This window comes from Aspergillus uvarum (genome assembly GCF_003184745.1).
Source record: "Aspergillus uvarum CBS 121591 unplaced genomic scaffold BO82scaffold_81, whole genome shotgun sequence".
NCBI classification, from domain to species: Eukaryota; Fungi; Ascomycota; class Eurotiomycetes; order Eurotiales; family Aspergillaceae; genus Aspergillus; species Aspergillus uvarum.
In genome coordinates, this window is record NW_020291378.1 from 11,022 (window position 1) to 28,921 (window position 17,900).

Consider the following 17,900-nt stretch of genomic DNA (forward strand, 5'->3'; position numbering starts at 1 on the left):
TCGACCAGACCATTAAGCTCTGGGACACGGCCACGGGCGTCGAGCAGCGTACGCTGACCGGCCACTCCGGCTGGGTCAGGTCGGTGGCCTTCTCACCGGACGGCGGCTCGGTCATAGAGCAATTTACTTCCAGTTATTCTATCTCTGTCGCGGATTCTTGGGTCTATCTACGAGGTGAAAGGGCCCTGTGGCTTCCTCCTGACTATCGTCATTTTATGTGTTTTGCTATTAAGGATACTATACTTGCCCTTGGGTTAAATAGTGGGCGCGTTCCAATCATAAGATTTGATTTTTAATAGGAGAGTATCTGTGTACTCTACTCCAGTCCCTTATTTTCTAATGTCTTTATAAAAGACGGGCCTGGGATAAGCAACGCCTCTATACTATTATTTGGTACGACCGTCCCGTGATTTCTAGATTACTAGTTATCAAGGCCAGTTTGCCACTTATACAAGTCTAGATGTTTCTTTAGATTACCGTACACAGTACATGTTATCACAGTATGCTGTAACCTTGCGGAGCATTGTTGTTCCGTCCGGCTTCCAGGTTATGTTTAGCTTGGTTTCATCTTGGGGCTGCTGTAGGTAGTGACTTCGGTATCCGGAAGCCCTGTAATCTGAATACAGATAAAGACAAAATGAGACGGCGCTGCAGCCGTACATTCCAAGCACTCAAAGTAGGATACAGAAGTAAAAATCATAATAGAATGCATCATCCGTGAATCGAACACGGGCCTCATCGATGGCAACGATGAATTCTACCACTAGACCAATGATGCTGTTTGTATCATGCTGCATAAAAGGTTAAGGATTCATTCTCCATACAGTCTTGCCGTCTTGTTCGATCGATCTCAGGGCTAGTTCTAATCGTACACCAGGTCAGCAACCTCTGCTCGATTCCAGTGCAACTCCCCATTAGCAAAAAGTTTCGTTGCTCAAGGTCAATTCGAAGAATTTCTTCTTTTCCGTCAATGGACCACATTCCAGCTTTGACGACTGATTGAATTGTGTCGAACCTTCATACTGGGCTGGGCTGTTGCTGGGCTTCGAGTTAATTATGGTCGGGGGGCGGGAGCGCGCAGCAAGAGTTTGACCCCTGCATGCATAGAGTCCGTCGCGGAAACACCGGGGGGGAGGGGGGGCTACAGGCGAGACAGATCGATAACAATCTGGCAAGTATGCCAAACGCCACTGCAGAGTTCACATTGCCGAATGAAATGATCGGACAGGTGGAAAGGGCTCCATCGACATGTCAGATCTCCCCGAGCGGAGGATTCTTACAGCCAGCCATGAGGCGAGAAACAGCGGGTTTGTACTTTGCTGTGCTGTCCTGTACGATTGACAACCTTGAACCTAGCTTCCCGCCTGAGGTTCGAGGCCGCTCTGCCGCCGTCCGGACAGACTGCCGCACCCTATCAAAAACATTACACACTGCGTAGGGCGGCCACTGCTCACACCTAAGTTGTTAACGTTACTAGGTATTGTACTAAGGAAAGGCAGGGCACCTTGATCGCGGCAGTATAACTGGGTGATCTTGGCATCACTGGTATAAATCGCTTCAAGAACTATATCCTTGAGATGATCGGACTCTCTCGATACTCCAAAGGTACATTACAGTACAGTAAGGGGTCACCGACCATTGTCTGTGCAATCGTTGGGATGTTAATCCAAGACAATCAATCCCCAAAGTGGCGAACCTTCCTAAGCACCCCCAATCTCGGGAAATTACACTATCTCATGGTCTCGAAAACCAAGCATAAAGGATCCTCACACCCGACATGAGCATAGCGAAGTGTTATCTTCTTCGTACTGTACGTCCTCATCTCCCTTGGAACGGCCTCGCTCATCAAGCTCAGCTATCAGTACTGCTCTTCTACCGACGCATCTGCAGTACAAACAAGGCGATTGATCCCTGCATGACGTTAATTCTGGGCTCCTGGCTGTGCTGGACGTTCGTATTACTGAAGTGGAGTATGTGAATGCTGGGTGGACTGCGAATCTCCGAGTGGTCTGGCACGACGGGGTTCCCCGGAATTGCGATTCTTCTGTTCGTTCCTGGCGCCCTACCGTCCACTGTAGGCGAAGGGCGAACCAGTCACGCGGGTGGAGAGTGTGTTGCAAGTCTCGTCAGCAGAAACTGTACGACATCTCTCAGCAGATCTGTCGATCTCACCCGGGTCATCGGCCATGTGTTGATATGGTCCAGCGTGAAAACGTACTGTACATTGGGATCGTCTGCGCCCGGGTATTCATTCTGTAGACACTGCTGCGATACACGATCGAGTGGTTGGCTGGCGCTCGGGCAGGCAGGTACTGTATGTCGCGCACAACCCACGCTGTCGAGATGGAGATGGATAGTTAGAAGAAGGGTACGATAAGACGAGGGACGGATTACGAACAAGAGAAGAGTTCTGGATTGAGCAAGGAGATCAAACAATATATGGTTGCATATATGGATAGTAAATCACAGGGACGGCTTGCGCTTACCTAGTTTATGCCTTTAGCATAGGTTAGTTAACGTGAATGTTCACGCTTATGTCACCAAGTACTCAGCAATTAAGCACAACCCCAATGTTTTCGTACTGTAGGCCACGTACAGACTTCTTCTCACTCGCACTCCCCCGGTGTACTCCGCATAGTAATTCCTAGCACATACATAGCTTATACTTTTAGCAGGTGCTTCCATTGCAAAATCACAGAGTTCCTCCCATCACCTGACAATCACAATCCATACCACCACCATCAACCAAGTACAGTACAGTCTCCCGCGGCTTCCAATCCCCCTCATGTTAACATTCAGCAAAGAAGCAATCGTTTTTCCTTGACAGCTACTCCTCACAATCCTCGCCAAGGAAAGGGAAATACATCGTCTCCGAGCTCTCAGCCACCGCCTCCAAGAAGGCCGGAATCAACGGCTCCATCCCCAACTCCATCGCCTTGGCCGACCATTCTGGCAGCCTTAGCTCCGCGAACGGGCGACCGTGGACTTTCTCCATGTACTCCTTGAAGCTCTTGACTTGAACTCTGACACCCCCGGAATAATGGCGGAACTGGACGACGGACGACAACGAGGAGGATGAAGAAGGCGATGTGCTGTCCGACACCGATGACGTCACCTCCGAGGCAATTCTCTCGGCAATGACCTCAACTTGCTGGAAATCGAGGAACCCGCCCATGTTGGTTAGTCGGGGAGTGGCGCTGAGACGGTCCGAAAAATGAAGCAAGGAATTGAGTGCGTCCTGATCTGGTGCATTGTCACCGATCGGAGTGCATGGCCGGTGGATGTAGACGGACAATTCGGCTCGGTCGGCGAGGTGCTCCAGGAACGCCTCGCTCGCCCATTTCGTGGCTGTAAATCCCTCGGAACTGCTGGAGAGCGGCGGGTGGGACGCGACGGAGACAGGGCCCAGAGATGTCTGGCCTGATTGAAGGATCACACGCGGGGAGGAGATGTAGTGCAAGGGGATTTGGGCTCGACACGCAAATCCCGCAAGGATGTGCGTGGACCTCAGGTTAGGCGTTCGGAGGGAGTTGTAAGTGTTAAGACAGTGTCCATGCGCCCCCGCGTGGATGATCACATCAACACACGATTGCAGTGTGTCCGACTCGGCGGTGGATAGTCCCAGAGTGGGATCGAGGAGGCTGCCATAGTAGACCCCAACACTACTACTAGACGGAAGCACATCATCCTGTCCCTTCTCCACAGAAAGGCAGTGGATTTTGTTGACTTCGGACTTCTGAAGCAGGGCGCGTAGGATTGCCCTTCCAAGAAACCCAGTTGCCCCTGTCAGAATGATCTCAATGCCTGCTGAGTCTCTGGAGCGGCGCGGCTCCGGGGGCGAGTTTGCCTCTTGGAGTATTCCTTCCGGGACAGCCGTCTCCTCGTACCAGTTGATCGTTGCCGTTGGGGTCTCGGCCTTACGTGAGGCAACCTTAAGCGCCATGCTGGATAGAGTACTTGCAGCATACAGCTCGCGAAGAGTGATATGAATCCCGATGGAAGTGCGAATTGCACCTTGAAGCTTGATCAGGAGCAGAGAATTCCCTCCGAGCATGAAAAAGTCCGACTCGGGCTGAATCGGAGGTTTGTTGGGCAGGATCCTCCGCCAAAGGAGCTTGAGCTCGCCCTCTCCCAAGGTCAGACGCCGGTTCTCTTGCGATGGTACATTTGCACTCAAAGCCGGCAAAGCCTCGATTGCTTTTCGATCGACCTTACCATTCGCATTCCGTGGTAAGTTGTCTAGGCGCACGACCAAAGCAGGGCACATGTATTTTGGCAGGGGAAGACTAGTCGCAAGACGTTGGAGCTCGGAGTCGGTACTAGTGCGGCCGGGGGCAATCGCAACATAAGCCACGAGGTATTTGGAATCGCCATCGCCCTTGACGCAAACAACAGCAGCCGAGATCAAGCCCGAAGAGTAGTTCACCAATGTAGCTCCCACGTCGTCCAGGTCAATTCGAAGACCACGGAGTTTGATCTCCGTATTTCCGTCCATCCGACCCAGAAGGATAAGCGAGCCATCTTGAAGCATGCGTCCTTTGTCGCCAGTACGGTACATGCGAGTCCACCGTCGAGCAACATCTTCTGCGGTCGCAAGCCGATCCTCGACGAACTTCAGCCGCGTCTGCTCCTCGTCCAAGTACCCGAGGGCTATTCCAGCGCCCCCTATGCATATCTCGCCAGGCACACCGATTCCCACTAGGTTGCCGTTATCATCTAGGATATATACGGAAGTGTTGGGGATGGGCTTCCCAACGCTGCGTGCTTCCTCGAGCTGAGACACGTTCATGGTCTCGAAAGTCGTGCAAGCAGAGATTTCCGTTACACCGTAAGAATCCTGAACAATGGGGCACCGGTGGCCCAGTTGCACCAACTCTCGCTTCAATTGGTCCGTAAATGGTTCGCCGCCGAGGCAGGCGTGGCGCCACAGTGTGTAGTCCTCGAGATACTTACGTCCGTGCTGGAGAATAACCATGTACTCGGACGGCGTGGCAAGGGTGAATGTCACCTTCTCCCGCCGGATCAAACTTGGCAATTTCGATAGGGTCTCCTCGCGCCGCCTGTGGGACGACAACGAGCTTCCCTCCATTCATGATTGCATTGAGTGTCTGCGCAAGCCCCATGTCAAATCCCACAGAGCTCTGCTGCAAGACGACGACATTATTGTCCAAGTGCAGTTCCTCGGCCTTTGCCGCAAGGTAATTTATGAAGCCTACTTGGGAGAGCAAAACACCTTTGGGCTTACCTGTGGAGCCGCTGGTATACAGTAGGACCGATGGAGACGTACCATCACGGCTGATATCTGCCGTCGGGCCCGAGTGCTCCGGTGCCGCGGACGCATTGATGATAGTCGCCACCCCAAGGGCGGAGGCGGACTCGAGCGTCGTGGTCGAGCAGAGTATCACTTTTGCCGCCGAGGCTTCTATAATGGCGCTATGTCTCGAGATTGGGCTACTAAGATCGAGAGGCACATAGACAGCGTCGATGAGGAGAATCGCTAGCAGGCTCGCCACCGAATCCAGGGATGGCTGACAGAGAACCGCGACCTTCATCCCGGGAGTGATCTTCCTCTCAATGAGAGCGTTCGCTATGGAGCCCATGCGCGCGCCCAAGAAAGAGTAGGTGTATCTTCCATTTTCCTCAATGACTGCGGTTCTGTCGGTACAGCTGTCTAAGATTGTGCGGAACCGTGCCGACAACGTCTCCGGCCATCGATGACGGATCCGCGTGCCCCGGCGTACGGACAAATGCGTTTCATCGCTATCGCTCGAAAACAGGGCGCACTGCTGTACTGAGAGGGAAGAGTTTGACGCAAACCCACCGAGCAGGTTGGTGTACATGTCCAGGACCTGCCCTGCAGCCTCGGGACTGTAGAGGTAATCTCGACAGGTGACATCTAAGATGCAGGTGCCGAGCGCGGTAGGGGTGATGTGAAAGGACATGTCGTACGGTGCGTTCCCCATGACGCTGCGCTGGTAGATCAATTTGAAATCCTCCACAGACATCTCCGTGATCTCCCCTACTCTGTAGTTTATGGCGATCTGGAAAAGTGGCGTGTGCGTCGAGGTTCGTGGGATGTCTAAGTGGTCAACGACGAGATTCGAGGGCATCGACGAGTGCGACAACGCCGAGAGAACATTGCCTGATGTTCGCTTGAACACACTAGCAAAGCTATCGCCCTGCGCAATGCGGAACTGTAGAGGTAACAGATTGACAAAGTAGCCAACCGTGTTAAGGTACTGCTCATGTTTTCGATTCGCATCGCTCATGCCGATGCACAAATTCTCTATACTCAATAGCTTCGCAAAGAGAATTTGGAGCGTTGCCAAGTAGAAATGGAATGCCGTGCCCCGAAGTCTTTGACTCGAGTTGCGAACTCTTTCGGCAAGCTCTCGGCCGATCGTACGCGTAGTCGTGTGAGCTTTGTAGTTGTCCGTGGCGGTTCGGTATTTCACCTTGGCAAGCCCAAGTAGAGGCATCACATCCGGCAAAGGTGAGAGTCTCCGCTTCCAGTACTCCATGTCCTTAGTGAATGCACCACTCTGAATAGCCTGATTCTGCATTACGGAGTAGTCCATGTACTGTGTGGCATTGAAAGTAGGGGGTCTCATCTCGTAAAAACCTTTGACTTCTCTGAGGAAGGTGGACCAGCTGACCCCATCCATGATAATATGATGGTAGCTGAATATCACAGTGTGGCGTCCAGGTTCCACTGACACCACGGTGACTCGGAAGGTCTCTCCTTCCTCCAACGACCAGTTATAAAGCGCCGCCTTTTTAAATTCTTCGGAGACGGTTTCCGGATCCGATGTCTTTACATGATAAAAGAAGGGCCTCGCTCTTTCTAGAGCCCCTTGCACGAGCTCGCCGCTAACATGGTCCATAAAGAATGCCGTGCGTAGGGATTCGTGCCTTGCAACAGTCTGCTCTAGCGCTCGTTGAAATCTTCCAAACTGAAAGGAGCCCTCAACATTGTAGGATATCACGACATTATATTGCGTCGGGTCTTTCATATAATGTCCTGCAAACCAGATCAGAGACTGATATGGAGACATGAGCTCCACGCGTGTAAAGCCTCGAGTAAGAACAAGGTTAGACTCTGCTTTTGATGTAGAACATGCGGCGGTTGAGCTTTCTGAAGTCGCCGAGCTGACGCGGTCTCGGCTGCTAAGGCATCGGTCGGAGGCCGTCATGGTACTTGCCGCAGTCTGTTTAGACTGATGATTCTGATGGTCTCGCAACTTCTGCCCTAGGAGTAGTGCAACAACATTTGTACAGACTGCAACCGCGGTATTGTACAACACATCAACGGCTGGTATCTCGACTCCGACTTCTTTCTCAAGCCAGCTACCAGTCTCAACGGCTACCAACGAGTCGCACCCAAGATCGAGGAGTGGAACATCCGTACGCATGCTTTCCGCGTCGAGCTGGAGCACGGACTGTAATCGCCCGGATAAGTAACTCAAGAGCAAATCACGAGCTTCTTCATCGCATTTGGACTCTATGAGTCTTTCTTTGATGGTGACATTTGCGGCAACTGGCTCTTTCTGCTTCTCCTGGATCATCTCCCCGGAGGTAAAATGGGAGAGAACTGGATTCGAACACCATGGCGGAACATCCTGATCGTCGCATTGTCGCATGAATGATGAGAAACCGATAATAATCTCTGCGCCATCTTTCGACTTCGCGTCCGAAGCCGTCACGGCCTCCGCAAAGGCATGGTGAATATCTCTCTCCGACAAGGCTGAATAACCCTGGTTGATCAGGTGCTCGAGCTTGCGTCTAGTTTGACCAGCACAGACTCCCACATCAACAACCATGCCCATCTGGATGATTGATGCTGCTAAGCCCTTAGCCCGACGGTTCTGCACTAGATCACACATGAAGCGTGTGGCCGCATTTTGGTAAGGTTGCTCAGGGATGCCCTTTACGCCCCCTAACGATGAAAACAGAACGAAGAATTCCAGGGTGGGCTTAGAGAAGAGCTGATCGAGACAGCTTGATCCTTTGATCTTCATATCAAAAGCAATGTCGAGGTCGTCAACGGCCTCATCCTCGAATACCTGAGCAGAGATACTCATTGCCCCGTAAGCAACTCCACCAATTTGGGGCATGGTGGCGCAAATTTTGTTGTAGGCCAATGACACAGACTCGCTCCGAGAAACATTCATCGCCATCGATTTGACGCAAATCCCAAATTTGGAGATGCTTTCGACCCATTGCTGGTCTACTTGGCCGTTCCTGCTTGTGAGGACAAAGTTTCTGGCTCCGTGTCGCGCCATCCAGGAGATCAAAGACAGCCCAAGTGGGGCTGTCATTTCAACCATGAGGTAACTTTTCTCCGGAGAGAAAAGGTCTGGAAAACAGGGACCCTCAGCCGGAATTGAAACCTTGGTCGGTTCAGTCCAGTCGATGATAATTGGGTGGCTATAGGCAGACTCCGGCATGTTGACAACCTCATTCAACGCGTACGTGCGCTGAGCAAAAGAAGACAGGTTCAAGGGATGTGCTTTCGCTTCCGCGTAAGCTCGAGTGATGAGCTCCCTGGACTCAGCAGACTTCACGCCCACGATACACATCGAACCTAGCAAGATGTTGCTGTAAAGGCTATGAATGTTTGACCTAAGGGTGCCACTCCAGCCTGAGGCCAAATCAACGAGGTATGAGACACCTGTCGGCAGGGCTTGCTGAATCATCCGGCGGGTCGCTTGAGGATGCAACCCGATCCATCTGCTCCGCACCTTATCTTGTTTGGTGGATGTCACAAAGTAGACCTCCCGTCTACACCAGCGCGTACATGTGTGAAGCGCGGCGGCCAAGATTTCGTTGGGCTCGTAGATCAAAATGGAGCCTGGATGTTGAAGGGCCGATGCAATGAGATCAGCAATGAGGAAGCTGGATATAGCCTGTAGAGCCGCGGGTGTAATTTCATCTCTCTTATTCACAACGTAAACCTCGTCTGGCCTGACCCGAAGGACTGACGAGTTGTGCTCTCCGATGCCCATACATGTTGTATTTTTGTCCTGAGTGGCTCCCAGCCACATGAACAGTCTTTTGCAGCCCTGTGACGAAAGTGGAATTGAATATTGCATCTTGATAGTAATCGTGTCGGCGCCTCGAGAGGAGAGTTTGAGGAACCGCTGTATGCGCACTGATTCCGTTTCTTTGGCAGCAGTGAGACGCAACTCGATGGGAACTTGATCAGTATAAACATCCTCAGTGAGATTCAATAGCTTGTTTCTGTGTCTTTGGTCTCTTTCCCCGTCCTGGACCAAACGTGGAATCAAATAACTGCAACCGTCGAAGCGAACCTCTGGCTCGTGTGTCCATAGCATCTTCTTTCCAGCAAACTGTGGAAGGCGAGACCACAAGAGGCGCAGGAAGGACTCGAGAACCACATTCAGGCTGAGTGCACCTGGCTCGGTGACTGCCAAGAACTGCAGTCGAGCATCTGGATATTGAGCCATTACCACTCTACCTAAACCGAGAGTGGTATTGTGAAAAGAGGAACTACTGTGAATCGCGGATGACAACCAAAGTACGGATCTCGAGCGCTCGAACATTCGGTGCACTGACATCAATTTTCGATGCGTTACCTGACTGAGAGATAGCGTCTTCTCGACCTCAGTTATAGAAATGACCGGTAGGCCATCTTCCATAGTGACTGGATCAAAATCATGGATGTCTTCCATAAGACCAACAGCCACACCGGACTGTGCGAACTCTCGCGTCAAACCCTGAATCAAGCGTGATCCTACCCAAGTCTTACCTCCTACGAGCATCACTTTCTCCGGCAGAGGCAACCGATCTATGAACCTGATTGGTTCACGAAGCATGTCCATAGTAGTGTTCACAGCTTGGGAGACCACGACGGAAAGATAGCTTGCTTTACTGTCTGGCACACCGTGGGTCACAGTATTGATGCCCGAGAATCCTGCAGAGCGCAGCTGGCTATCGATCTTTATTGGCGAAACGCCTTTCCAGCTTCGCTGCCTCGACCCATTGCCATGCCACCACTCAGGGAAAATGCCCATACAAATGAGCAGGGACATCACCATCTGACCTGTTATCTCCATGAGAACAAGGTAGCCTCCGGGCTTCAGGAGGCGCCTAATTTCTTGCAAAGATGGTTTCGTGTCCGGATTTTCAAGATGCAAAAGAGTCGTGATCACCAGGTCATAGCTAGCATTACCGAAGCCTTTATGTATTAGGTCCGCTTTGAGGTCTGCAATCTTGAATGAGATTTTGTCCGTGCAATCACTGCAGGCAATTTTTGCTGCATCAACGAGCTCTTGAGAGCTGCACGTATAGCAATAGGAAGCAAATGCATCACCCAGAGCCTTCGAGGCCATACTCATCGGGCGACTCTCTACGCCAAGCTCAAGTATATGCATGTGAGGATGCTTGTGCACAATACGCTTGACGATATCACAAAGCTGTCCGTGCGCTGAGCTAAAAGCGGGACTTTCCAGAAAAACCCGGTTGAGGCAGTGCTGGTCCAGGCTCGGAGTATTGTGCCCTCGCAGAAACGACGTTAATCGTGAGCCGACAGATTGTAGCATATTAACCTCCGCCCTCCCCGAGAACTCCTCTGTGAGGCTCTTGACGGTAGTGTCAGAATCTCCAAGCCATTCAACCTTCAGCGAAGTGCTTTGAGGATCTTTTTTGATTGCTTGAACTGCTTGGTGAAGTTCATTGTACAGAAGACGATGGTGGGCCTTGAATGTCGTAACTTCACGTGGGTCAATCTCAGACAATGACCTTTGTGCGTAGAACAGAGCAATTCTTTCTGTAGCGATGGCTATAATCTCTTCTTCATCCTTGCGCTTGTGCTCATCAATCAGTCCAGAGCATGTAAATGGATCCCGTTCCCAAATAATCCGAGAGAAAAGACTTTCGTTACATAAAGGTCTATGCTCATCCGCATACCTCAAGAGCACGCCATCTGCCTGAGCGATTGAGTTCCCGTGGCAGTCGAAGATTGAAAAGTCACCCTCAATCTGACAAGAGTCAGACGATATGATAAATGCATCAATGTTCAGATCAACATCATCGCATAAGACTCGCTGGGCTAGATCCTGATTTATGGCGACACGGTTGATTCTGAAAGGAAAATAGAATAAACAGCTTGTTCGTACCAAGGGCGAATTAGATGCTATCATTAGGGATATAAATGCAGTTTCAAAGGAAGCGATGAGCAGTGCTGATGGTGAGGCTGTATCTTTGGACCAAGAAGCGCATACGCTAGCATGGTTGAGCGTCCGACGCAACGTCTTGATCGCACGAAATGAACCCCCACAGACAAGGCCACGCTCCTCCAAAAGCTTGTACAGGTCATCTAGGTCCACTTCTGTCATATAAGGTTGCCCCAGGGACCTTGGGGGCAACTCGTCAGTGTGAGGCTTACCTAAATGGGGAATCACGCGGGTTATGCAAAGCCTTTGGAGGTTTGCATTACAGTCAGTGGAGGCATCGCAAGCAAAATCAAGGTTAATAACAGAGTCCGAATAGGTCTTGGACACTTCACTGGAGGCTCGTATTCTGCTTATGCATTCTATCTCCGAGTCATGCCTTTCCAGCTTTAAGGGTATGGAGAGCTCCAGATCGCGTATCTCGACAAGCGAAAGAAGACTATGGTTGATGAAAGCTTTTGCTGCCTCCAGAGCACGAGCTATAAGGAATCCAGCGGAGAGCAGTGGCTCCCCGTGGTATCTGTAGCCCTGCAGCCACTGCATCTCCTTCAAATGCAAAATTTTCCTCCATTGAATTTCACGAGACGGGCAATCATAAGTCCGTCGACCCAGCGACTGCTGTGAGTCCGACCCCTGAAGCCGGTAGTTGCGCGACATGCGAGATTCTCTCCAGTGCTTTCTTCGGTGGTCCCAGCAGTAGTTCGGTAGGCCTCTAAGTAGTTTAGGTTTCGGTAGTTTAAATGAACAGCGGTATCCGGCAAGGTCGACACGGTGAGGTCCCAGAAGTTCCCAGACCAAGCCCACAGCCAACGATGCAGCTTTCACGTCAGGTACTGCACGTTTCAAGATTGATACGTACGGTGTCTCCTTGCTGGTAACCTGCTTGATGGTCTCCAAAGCAGGGGCTTTAAGTGCTGGATGAGGTCCAACCTCAATGCATAAGTCAGGCAGGCCATTTCTCTGAAACGAAAGTTCCAACGCCTGAGAGAAGAGCACGGGCTGCACCATGTTGTCAACCCAATACTGACCAGATAGAGCAGACATGTCAGTAGCTAAAGAGGTGTCGTCCGCGCTGAGGCTCGAGGTCCAATCGCATCCTTCCCGTGGTGATCGCCCTTGGATCTTACACGCCTTCAGAGATGTCAAGTATGCATCGGCACAAGCTCGCATGTGATGAGAATGATATGCTACATTGACTCTCAGAATCCTGGAGAATGTATTGCTGTTGTCAAATTGCACTTTGGCTTCGAAAATGGCATCGCGATCACCTGAGAGGGTCACACTCGTGGGTGAATTACTGGCTGCGACAACGATTCTTCCCCGAAACAGTGGCTGGGTGCAAAAATGTGTCGCCTCAGTATAAGACAGGCTGACGGCCATCATTGCACCGGCCCGTGATGAGCATCTAGTGCTCGCCTGCCTAGCGTGGAATCCACGATAGTAGGCGATCTTGATGGCGTCTTCTGCCGATAAGATCCCAGCGGCATAGGTAGCGGCAATCTCTCCCGAGGAGTGGCCCACAACAACATCAAGCTGTATACCAGCAGCACTGAGAAGGTCGCAGATCGCAATCTCAATGGCTGTTGTCAGTGGCTGGCTTAATTCCGCCTCAGCGACTTGTGAAAATGGTTCGTCTGTAGTAAGTTCATTCTGCAGCGACCATGAAGGTCCATCCGGCAGACCTTCTAGTGCTCGCTGACATTTTTCAATTGAGTCTCGGAATATGGGGCATGACTGGATCAGATCACGGCCCATGGCTGCCCATTGTGCACCTTGACCAGTAAAAATACCAAGAATAACACTCTTTCCCTTCGGGCTCTTTCGTGCCGAGCGATTGAGATCGGCTTCGAGGTCCGATTCTTCCATTTTGACGGTTCTCTCAATCATACCCAGTAGCTCATCGCGGCTATTCGCAGAGAACGATGTTCTCAAGGGAAGAAATGTTCTTTTGCAACTTAGCATCCATGCTAAGTCGTTCAAACTTGTCGAGGGGTGGCTTCTGACATAATTTGCCATGAGCTGAAGGTTTTGCATTAATGAGAACCGGCTATTGGCAGAGAACACAAACGGACCTACGAGTAGGTCTCGATTGGCTCTTTCAGGCTCATCGTCTCTCTGTGGACACAATCCTGTAAGGGGTGTATAACTCTCAATGATGGCGTGCGCATTGGTTCCACCGAATCCAAATGAATTCACACTGGCACGCAGTGGGTTGTTTGGGATTAGAGAAGGCCATCTGAGGTTTTGAGTTGGAACTTCTAAATGGTCGTAGAATGGTTCGATCCGTGGATTGAGTTTATCGAAAAGCAAATTCGCAGTAATCATACGGTTTTTGACACATTCAACTGCTTTTAGCAGTCCTGCCAGGCCAGCACAACCTTCCAAATGTCCCACGAGTGTTTTAATGGACCCTACATGAAGCTTGTCGGCTGCGTTGAACGTGGAGTGCTTGGGGAAGAAAACTGTTTGGATTGCTTGGGCTTCAACGGGATCTCCTGCGGGCGTGCCCGTTCCATGGCATTCGAAAAGCTGACACCGATCTATGACGGGATTAAGACCAGTGTTCAGGTATGTTTGTCGAATCAGGCTTGCCTGAGCCTCAACACTCGGCATCGTAATGCCGGGCGAGCGGCCGTCTGAGTTAATCAATGTCTCTCTGACGATGCCTTCTATATTATCGCCGTCGGCTATCGCGTGATTTAATGGTTTCAAAATGACAGATGCACATCCCTCACCCCGGACGTAGCCATCGGCCGCTTCATCCCACATTCGACACCTGGATGTAGGTGACAACATATGTAGTTTCGATTCGCTAACGTATGTTCCCGCGTCCAAAATCAGATTCACTCCTGCAACAATGGCTAGCTCCGCTTCCTGGTTCCTTAAACTCTGGACAGCATAGTGCAACGCGACCAAAGAGCTCGAGCACGCGGTGTTGACCGTGATGGATGGGCCTTTCAGGTCAAAGAAATACGATAATCGATTCGACAACAGACTAGGGGCTGTTCCGGTCGCATCCCACCTCCCAGCAGAATCTAGATCACGCATTTGGATGTCATGATAGTCTGAAGTCATGACGCCGACAAACACCGCAGTCGAGGATCCTTGCATTTGCTGAAGGGTATATCCTGCAGCCTCCAGGGCTTCGTATGTGGTTTCCAACAACACCCGTTGCTGGGGATCGATGCATTCAGCTTCGGCAGGAGAGATTCCGAAGAAGGCAGCATCGAAGTGCCGATGATCGGTGTGCAGGAGGTAGGCTCTGTTTGGGACGTTTGTGCAGCCAAGGTGATCAGGGTTAGGATGATAGATACCGGAGAGGTTGAGTTTATGGGAAGGGAAGTCGGTCAAGACATCGCGTGGATTGAAGAGAAGCTCCCAGAGTTCGGCCGCAGAGGTCACACCGCCTGGGAACCGGCAGGAACTACCCACAATTGCAATCGGTTCTTTCATTGTCTTTCTTGCTATTCTCTTGGATGAAAGCTCCAGTGTTGTCATCTCTCTGCAACAGGTGAAGCAGGTCAGCCTTCTCTTCCATAGTTGGGACACAATGCTATATACTCTCAGTTTTGACCACGGTTCTGGGCTCGAAAGGATGTTCTCAGGTCCTCTGGGTAAGCACCCTGGCGATTAGGTTTGGATCACGTAACGCTGACCAGAAGCATAAGTTGACAACCCATCTCGTCGCTCTCTTGACGCCTGTAAAACTGGGTGCGAATAGTGTTTCAGCAATACAAGGGCTCGGATGTGCGAGTTAAACCTTCTTGCGATAAGCACCCGATTAACTTTGCGAGACGTCAGCTGAAAGACCTCATATACGATACTCAAACCAACCATGTCGAGACTTGGGACCCCTTCACAGGCCACGGAGAGACTCACGGAGCGATAATAGAAAGACACGCATGCTGTGAAACCCATCGAGCTCGAGATTGTAACTTTTGTGCAAGTCCAAATGCCTGGTCATTGACATCACACCACTCGAGTCTGCAGCCTAGATCACCCTAGACAATTGTTGATGAGAGCTCTGCAGCTGGGCGACTCTGAACCATGCGCTACGTTAGGGCTGGACTTCTATTGCTCCTCGAACTGATTATGAAACCATACGCCGGGAATTGACGGTGGTTGCAACCTGCACGAGGTCACAACCACGGGATGGAAAGGGACGCCCAAATCCGTACTGCATGGCAGCATGCTTTCTTGCTATCAACATATAAACTCAGTCAATCTCCATCTATTGACTGCTCATGGCCCGTTGGAGCTTCTCATTCGCGGTCACCCCTCGCATTATACCCACAGAAACACCTCGCATCCTCCCTTGTCACGAACAGAATGGATGTCTCAGCTCAACTGTCCGTACCATTTCAAACCCTTAGCCGCAGCTTCGCATTCTCCAATGATGACGAAGCAAAATGGTGGCAGAGCACAGCTCCGATGTTTGCACAAATGATGGCAGCCGCCAAATACAATGTGCATGCGCAATATCGGTTTTTGTGTATGCACCATGAATTTGTCATTCCCAATTTGGGTCCATACCCCCGAAAGGGCCACCCTATGCACTGGAAGAGTCATTTGACTCGCTTTGGACTACCTTTTGAGTTGAGCTTCAATTACTCCAACTCACAGCTGCGGTTCGCCTTTGAGCCAATTGGGCCTTTGACAGGCTCCGAGCTTGACCCTTACAACACTAAGCAAATTCATCCAGTGCTGAGAGCACTCACAGCCGTGGTCCCAGAGCTCGATTTGTGCTGGTTCAACCATTTCGTCTCAGAGCTCGTCGTCACAGACGAAGAGGTTGAAATTATCCGAAATAATAATTGGGAGATTCCATGTTTCAAAACGCAGAATAAACTGGCCGCCGATCTAGATCACAGCGGTGGCATCGTCTTCAAAATGTACATCTATCCACGAATCAAGTCGATCGCGTCTGGCACACCCAAGGACCAATTGATGTTCAGCGCCATACGTAAAGCCGACCCTGGTGGAAGATTAAACGCACCACTGGCAGCACTGCAGGAATTCATGGCCTCGCGAAGCGCGACACTCATACCCCACTTCCTTTCTTGCGACTTGGTCCAGCCCTCCAAATCTAGAATCAAAGTTTACTGTTACGAAACCCAACTAGAGTTGGATTCGATAGCGGATATATGGACTTTAGGCGGACGACGGGCCGGCCAGGGGACCAGAGCGGGGCTCGAATTACTGAAGGAGCTGTGGCAGCTACTACCCATCACCCAAGGACGTTGCGCTCTTCCAGACTGCTTCTATGAGCTTGGCGAGTCACCCCAGGAACAATTACCCTTTATCATCAATTTCACCTTGTCTCCCAACAGTCTTCTTCCCGAGCCTCAGATTTACTTTCCATCCTTTGGTCAGAATGACAAGGCTACTGCGGATGGCCTAGAAGCATTCTTCGGGCGTGTGGGCTACGAGGGGATGGCAACAACCTACACATCGGACCTCGCCTCATATTAGTGAGTTCTGCCTCGTTTCTTCTTTTCTTTGGACCTTGGGTGAATGAATGCATGGTTGACTAGTCCAAGCCCCGACCTACATCTCGCCAACACAAATCATGTCCAGGCCTGGCTTTCTTTTTCGTTCCGGCAAAATCACCCATACATGAGCACCTATTTGCATACCTTCGAGGCGATGGGTTGTGCTCTTGGGAGACACTCAGTGAGGTTCAAAGAGCAATAGTCGATCTGGTGCAACGTGGTAGTCTGTCAGAAGTGTCAACTGCTATGTCATTGCAAACATGTTTGCTTTTCGTTACTGCTGCTTGCTCGCTCTCGCGGCCGCTGTAGAGAGCATGTATTCTCCCGTGGCTCGACTTAGGATGTGTACATATGTTATTCTTGTCCATGGTTGAATACGAGTCTCCGATTCAAACCAAGAGTTCTGTTTTAGTTTGATAGGTAGGTGTGTCTACCCCTCACTACGCACTACTATGCCGACCTGGAGGGTATATGCATCCTAGGGTATGCGGTCGAGATGCGGAACACTGCTTTGGTGGGGTCCAGGAGGGGGTGGTATACCAACAGCTCTGGGCGTATGCATGTCACCTGCTAGAGCCAGGACATGCCAGTATACGGCGAGTGGAGCATTAAGCGCTTAATTGTGTGTTGTCTGCGACCCCCTGTGTGACCAAGGTAGACCCGTGGCACGTCTTCCCGCATCAACATATATCACCGCACCACAGCTGTCTCCTACGAGGGACGGCCGAATGTACCCGCAATTCTCTTTTTTTCCCAGTCCCAACTAATCCTTTGTTAAGTGGGCTGTTCTATTACACCCAATCATGGATAGCGACAGCTCTTGGTCGGAAGAAATGCAAGTTTAAACGCATGAAAAGTACTCTGGAAATGGAAGTTAGTATGAATATAGATATAATTTTAGATAACACGATCACATACGACCACAGGGTGTGGAAAACAGGGCTTCCCGTCCGCTCAGCCGTACTTAAGCCACACGCCGGGAGGTTAGTAGTTGGGTGGGTGACCACCAGCGAATCCCTTCTGTTGTATGTTTTCTTTTTCGGCTTTTTTTCCCTCAACCACCAAGATGCCAAAGTATAGCAGCTTCACGTGGTAAATGTGATCACAGTTGGATGTTTCATGTTGTGTGATTCCTGTCTTGTCTGTTGTACTGTGAAGTGCAGCACCTTCTGTTCCTTCCTGGCAGAAAAGTACGAACCGAGGCGGCGGTCAGGCA

The 17,900-nt window shown here is 50.9% G+C and overlaps 3 protein-coding genes and 1 non-coding gene across 4 annotated transcripts in view; 2 read left to right on the forward strand and 2 right to left on the reverse strand.

Annotated features, from left to right (window-relative positions):
• Positions 1 to 296, forward strand: part of BO82DRAFT_387159 (NACHT and WD40 domain protein) — a gene marked incomplete at its 3' end in the record, with an annotated part of 4,030 nt that extends 3,734 nt beyond the window's left edge. The window contains exon 4 of the mRNA XM_025638292.1: positions 9 to 296. Coding sequence (XP_025486804.1) covers positions 9 to 296 — 288 coding nt within the window. The remainder of the gene's footprint in view (positions 1 to 8) is intronic.
• A 411-nt stretch (positions 297 to 707) lies between these two features.
• On the reverse strand, positions 708 to 778 carry BO82DRAFT_t306. Its single transcript has one exon. It is a non-coding gene; the product is annotated as a tRNA-Gly (tRNA).
• A 1,638-nt stretch (positions 779 to 2,416) lies between these two features.
• Positions 2,417 to 14,690, reverse strand: BO82DRAFT_425877 (polyketide synthase A; the record flags this gene model as incomplete). Its single annotated transcript, XM_025640343.1, has 3 exons — positions 2,417 to 5,083; positions 5,246 to 5,256; positions 5,288 to 14,690. The coding sequence occupies 3 exons, from the start codon at positions 14,688 to 14,690 to the stop codon at positions 2,828 to 2,830; spliced, it is 11,670 nt and encodes a 3,889-aa protein (XP_025486805.1). The 3' UTR covers positions 2,417 to 2,827.
• Positions 14,691 to 15,521: 831 nt separating this feature from the next.
• On the forward strand, positions 15,522 to 16,886 carry BO82DRAFT_295685 (putative tryptophan dimethylallyltransferase; the record flags this gene model as incomplete). The annotated part of the gene is made up of 2 exons (XM_025631877.1): positions 15,522 to 16,663; positions 16,733 to 16,886. 2 exons carry the CDS (start codon positions 15,522 to 15,524, stop codon positions 16,884 to 16,886), a joined length of 1,296 nt encoding a protein of 431 aa, XP_025486806.1.
• Between the last annotated feature and the right edge of the window lie 1,014 nt (positions 16,887 to 17,900).